A 6,318-nucleotide genomic window follows, 5' to 3' on the forward strand; every position below is an offset into this window, starting at 1 on the left:
ATGGTTTCCAACTAGAGTTGAATACATTTTATGGCATTTGGTTTATGTATTTGTTATGAAGCAGAGCTATGAACACTGTGATTTGCTTTGCTTGCTTTTGGACACAATGATTAATATATTTGAAAACCTATTAACATTCTTTTATAAGGGAAATAAAGGGGCAAAACCCTAACATATTAGGTAGGGGCGAGACAGAGTCAAAAGCCCTGTTCACATTGTATTAAATTATATATTCCTCTTACATTCACCTCAACCAGAATAAAATCAAATTTGAGAATGTATATATACTATATATATAATAATTGCTTTATTATATATATATATATAAAAATTGTCTAACTACCCCCTAAAAGTAATTTTAAATTAGAAAAGGTTACCCATTTGTATCAGCTGACGGCATCCCAGTCTCCCTCCATGGAAATGCACTGGTGCCAGTGCACACAATGGGAGAGTATGCCTCTTGGCAGAGAATGTAGGGTCAACCAGTTGGCATAGCTAAATCACTGGCAGGTTTTGGATGAAGAGTTCAGCCAAAGAGGAATACTGTCAGCCTGTGTTTTCCCTGGATACGCTGCCCTTCATGCTTTGAGCTCCTTGAGGGAAGGAGGGCGGGGGAAAGGATAAACACAATGAAGTGTTCCTTCCAGAAACCTTAGAAAAACTGCCAAGAGACCAAGAGATTTCCAGATGGTTGGGAAAACCAAAGGTTACAACAAAGCAAATCACAAACAGGCGTTGATTAATGTGCTTTGTGGGGTGCACTTCTTTACCATCTTAATCAGGAGCATCAGACACCGTGTGAATTTCCATCCGGGAATCTAGGGCCATCTCTGAGGCCGACGCATCATTTTCTAGTTTCTGTTCCACATACACATCTGTTCTCTCAGGGGACTCGATGCGACTCCTGACTTCAGCTATGCCAGGGTGGTTTTTCCGCAGGTGCTGGTTGAGGGTACCTTGGAATGGAAAGCACTTCCCGCAGATCTCACAGCGGAATGGTTTATCGTCGGTATGGCCCCGGATGTGGTACTCCAGCTGGTCCTTCCGCGTGTACTTCTTCCCGCAGAACTTGCACACAAAGGGGGTGATTCCCATATGGAGTCGCATGTGCCTGTCAAGGCTTCCCTTCTGGTTGAAGGACTTTCCACAGTAAATACAGATCAACCTCTCATTGTACGGGTACCAGTGACCTCTTGCACTCCTCTCCCGGGGGCTGCTCTCAAACCCGGGGTTATTCATCATAGCTTCACTGTCGGAACCCTGCACCAAGCCCTGCAGATCACTGTGCAGATGGACAGACAGAGCCCGCTTCTGGCGGGCACGACCTCCTCGGAAACAGCTCAGCATGGATCTGGATGGGCTGGAATTACTCAAACTTCCAAAAGCTTCAGCTACGCCGGCTGGCTGTGAAGCTGCCTGGGAGTAAGAGTAGGCGTGCTGGAGCACAGAACCATAGGAGCCCACATTCACGGCCACAACTTGTTCCCCATCAACCATCTCGGTGTGGTAGCCATCGTCTCCCAGGGAGGAGCTGTCGGAACAGCTGGGACGGTCAGACTTTTCCATCTTCACTTTCACTTCAGTGATCTGGCTCTCCCTCCCCAGCAGGTCCCCTTGCTCATGGTCCCCCTCGATCTGAATCTCGTACTCAGAGACGCTCCCACTGCTCCCTCGGTCCGAGTGCCCTTCCTCCTGTACACGGCTGCGCAAGGCTTTGCTGGGTGTCGTCTCCATCCGAAGATCACTGCTTGTGGTAGGCTGCCGTACCTGAGAGCAGTATGGAGGGGAGATCTCCACCGGGTTGGCAAAGTAGCTGCTGTCTTTAACTCCATTACGACTCTCTGGAGTCTCTTCCGCACCGACGGTCACAGAGTCCACATCTCCAACACTGATTTTTGAATGGATGCTCTCTAGGATCTGCGTGCACTTGTCAATGACACACTGCATCTGAAGAAAGCTAGCTGCAGTCAGAAAACTGACAACATCCTTCAGCTGCAAGGACATTCTTCCAGTGTAACAAAATGAAAGCAACTGTTCAAACACATTGGGATTTTTAATCACTGATATTGACAAGCCACTCATGGTACTTAATGCTGAATGGTCCCGGAAGTAGGGGGAGCTGGCCGCAAGGACTGCTTTGTGGGCTCGGAACGGCTGACCCTGAATGTGGACGATGATGTCACATAGTTTCCCTTGCAGGCGGAGCTCGTTTAGCTGGCTCAGAACGGTGCTGCTGTACTCGGGCACATCAAACTGAATAAAACTGCTGCTGTCCATTTCTACTGACATGAAGCGTAATCTGAGGAAAGAGAGAGTTTCATAATTCGCCAGTGACTCCTCACTAAGTACAAGTGGCATAAACACAGCCTTGCAAAAATACCACCACCCCCTCCATTGTAGCTACTATACCTCCTAGGGTCCGCCTGAGCATTTCTTTTCTCCTCTTACTTATTTTCAGTCTTTCATGCCTTGGTTAATTCACCTAAAGATAAATAACCTAATGATCCATTAGCCAAGTCTCCTAATTACCTGACATACATCTTGATCAAAGTAAAACATGTAACATACAGTAGAGCCATTTTAGCTATAGCTGAGAACTTGGTATCCTTTTAAGAAATATATTTTTCTGTTTCACCTACCTTTGAGGATTTGAAGTACTCTGTAAAACAGAAGTAAATTCATTTAAAAAAATGCTCTGCCTTATTTGTATATTTCCAATTGGTATTTTGCAAGTATACAGCACACTGGATACTGAATGGAGCTTAAACCTTTTTAGAGTTTGAGTTGTTGTCTTGTTGTGCATTTTTTCCCCTTCAGCTCTACACACATTTACATCCTTTTGGGTTGGTAATTCATAGCCCAATGCTCGGCCGTCTTCAGTGAAGAGTTTTTAGACAGGAGGATCAAGAAGAGTGACGGACACGTCAGGAGTGCATCATCCTCGGCTAGTGCTCACACTGCTGGCGTGCTCAGGACAGGCTGGCTGCCCTCTGCCTAGAGCCCACAGCCCTGATCACTCAAAACTACAGAAAGGTGTAGAGCCCAGGCTGCATTCTCTGACCAAAACAACAAAATTAGATCTCACATTTATATTTTTGTTTTTAAAATCCAACCAATAGGGCTTCCCTGGTGGCGCAGTGGTTGAGAGTCCACCTGCCGATGCAGGGGACACGGGTTCGTGCCGCGGTCCGGGAAGATCCCACATGCCGCAGAGCGGCTGGGCCCGTGAGCCATGGCCGCTGAGCCTGCGCATCTGGAGCCTGTGCTCCGCAGCGGGAGAGGCCACAACGGTGAGAGGCCCGTGTACCGCAAAAAAAACCAAAACAAACAAACAAAAAAAAAACCCAATCAAGAGAAATTTAAACACCTCCTGAATAAGCACTGAATCAAAAAGAAAATCAATAAGGAATAGAGCTATTTAGAAAATAAGAAAACTCACATCAAATCTGCAGTACGGGTTTAGGAATGAAGTTTACTTATATCTTCAACTTACCTAACAATGTATCCAAAAAGAGATGGACAGATATGTGATAAAGCAAACAAAATAAAATGTTAACAAGTGTAGAGTCTAGTTTGAGTATACAGGTGTTTATTGTAAAATTCAACTTTTGGGTATGTTTGAAATTTTTCACAATGAAATGCTGGGGTTCTGAACTAACAAATTTTAACAATGTCAGTGCCTTAAAAATTTTTATCATTAAACAATAAAGAATAAAAATAAATGAAATCACTTATGAGGTCAGAAAAGGAACAAACTAAACCCAAAGAAAACAAAAATGTAATTAATACAGAACAGTATTTAATCACAAAGTTTTAAAATTTAAGACAAGACAATGTGCAACGAAATCTAAAACTTTTGCAGAAAAAGATCAATCAGTGTGATGATAAATCACATCAGAATTTTTCTTAACCACCTCAGAATTTATTAAAACATTTTAGTTAGAGAGGAACCCTGTGCCATTATTTATCCTAGATTTATGATTGAAATCAATTTGAAATCCAAGTGGAATGGACATATTTTTAGGATAACATAAATTGGCAGAATTAAAAAGAAACAGAAGTGCCAAAGCACAAATGATCCTCAGGCCATTCACACTGTTCTAGATGCATGCTAAAATATTTAAAGCATCTCAGTTCGTATGGCATAAGTCTGACATTAGAATATGGCAAACAGCATAAAGACCGTCAACTTTACCTACGTAGAGACTTCACTGAACAGACTTACTTTAATATCCTAAAGGAAATACTAGCAAATATAACCTATTAAAAGAATAATATATTATGATCAAATGTAAGAATGGCTATATGTTAGGACATACACAAATGTAATCTGCAACCTCAATAAGTCAAAGGAGAAAAACCATATGGCCAAATCAATTCTATGCCAAAAATGCATTTTAAAAAGTTACTTTCAAAGTAAAGATAAAAATACTTAATAAGCTAAGAATAGAACAATATTTTCCTAATATAATAGCATCTACTGCAAACTAATGGCAACATCACCCTTAAAAAGGAAATATACCTACATTCCCCAAAATGTATTTAGTAGAACACAAGCCCCGAGCTCAATATCCCTACCTCCTAGGAATTAAAAAACATATTAGCATACTAACCCATCTGCAAAGTCCTACAGGCTAGAATTCTATTTAACTCAGCAGTTTGCAAACTCATTTAACCATGAAACTCTTCTCTCAAGGTACACATATTAATATTCCAAAGAATTAGTGTTCCCTGGCACACTCTATGGTAAACACTTTTGTAAAGGAATTCCTGCTAGTGCCTGGAAGGCTACAAGGTTGTCTGCCCATCACTTCTTTTACTTAACGTTGTTCTTGAAATTCCAGCCAAAGAAAAAAGGCAAGAGAAAATTAAGGCATATAGCCTTTAGAAAAGAGGCGGTGAAATTATCATCCAAGGGAGATATGACTATTTACATAGAAAAAACAAAAGAATTGCTTGAAAAAAATCTGTTAGAATCAGGATGTAATAAGTGAAGGATTTAAAAAATTATTATTCATAAAAAACCGGTTAGGTAAGCTAATGACAAGTTACAGCCAACAATATTAACATAAACTATAAAATACCTGGGGGATAAACAAAAAATTGGATCTACAAGAAGAAAACTATAACACTTTAATAAGGACAAAAACATGCATAAACAAAGACACATATCATGCTTCTGGTAGGAAAATTTGACACTATCAAGATGGACATGTTCCCCGCAAGTTAGTTTATAAATATAATGCAGCCCAATGGAGTATTTTCTTAGAAACTTGACAAAATGATTTTAAAATTCATCTAGAACACTGCCGTCCAATAGAAATACAACACAAGCCATGTGTGTAATGTTTTCTAGCAGTTATATTGTTTAAAAGGAAAAATATAAAATTTAACTCTATATCTAAAACATTATCATTTCAACATTAGAAAGTTATTAATGAGATATTTTATATTCTTTTTTTTCATACTAAGTCACCAGTATTTTCACAACACTCTTGGAATTTCATGTCTGTCATATCAAGTCTTTAAAATGTGATGTGTATTTTGCATTTACAGCACGTCTCAATCTGGAATAACTACATTTCAAGTGCTCAATAGCCCCGTGTGAGCAATGGCCACCATACTGGACATTAGATCTAGAAGAAGAAATACTGAAAAAATTTTAGAAAAAGAAAAATACAGCCAAACATATAGATGTCAAAATGTATGAGTAGGCTATAATTCATTCATTTCGTAAATATATACTGAGAGTCTTCCGTATGCCTGGCACTACAGCTCCAAGTAAGCTACAATTCTCTTGTTGTAAATTGTGATAAGAGCTATGAGATCTTTCATAACGGAGGAGTGGTCAGAGAAGGCCATTTGAACAAATGATATCTCAACTGAGACCTAAAGGATGATAAAGGTTAGCCAAATATTGGGGGGTAGGGGGGGTGCTGCAGGGAAAGTTCCAATTTTCCAGACAGAAGGAATCACATGCACAAAGAGATGAGAGCCCAAGTCAGGAAGGAAGGAAATATTGGAGCACTGTGGCACAGCTGGGACAAGGAGCAAGGGCAGAGGCCACAGGAGGCTGTCAAGTAGATAGAAATCAGACCAGGATGGGCCTTTGGGGGCCATTTTCAATCAGTGAAAAAGGAAGATTTCTGGAAATAGATGCTGCTTGGATAATATGAATAAATAATAATAAAGTTAGATCCCTTCTTCACAACATACCCAAAAATAACTTCAAGAGAAGACATTTCTGAGCACACAAAGGCAGACACCAGAAGAAGAAAGGGAGATTTAACTATTTAAGTAAAACTTTTATACCTCTAA

At 40.4% G+C, this 6,318-nt stretch overlaps 1 protein-coding gene across 1 annotated transcript; it reads right to left on the minus strand.

Annotated features, from left to right (window-relative positions):
* Positions 1 to 352: 352 nt before the first annotated feature.
* ZBTB34 (zinc finger and BTB domain containing 34) lies at positions 353 to 2,462 on the minus strand. The gene is made up of 2 exons (XM_082656851.1): positions 2,410 to 2,462; positions 353 to 2,299 (listed from the first exon to the last, which is right to left on the minus strand). The coding sequence occupies exon 2, from the start codon at positions 2,287 to 2,289 to the stop codon at positions 775 to 777; it is 1,515 nt and encodes a 504-aa protein (XP_082512977.1). The 5' UTR covers positions 2,290 to 2,299; positions 2,410 to 2,462; the 3' UTR covers positions 353 to 774.
* Positions 2,463 to 6,318: the final 3,856 nt, after the last annotated feature.

The sequence above is a fragment of the Grampus griseus genome (genome assembly GCF_964374135.1).
Source record: "Grampus griseus genome assembly, chromosome: 6".
Lineage (NCBI taxonomy): Eukaryota > Metazoa > Chordata > Mammalia > Artiodactyla > Delphinidae > Grampus > Grampus griseus.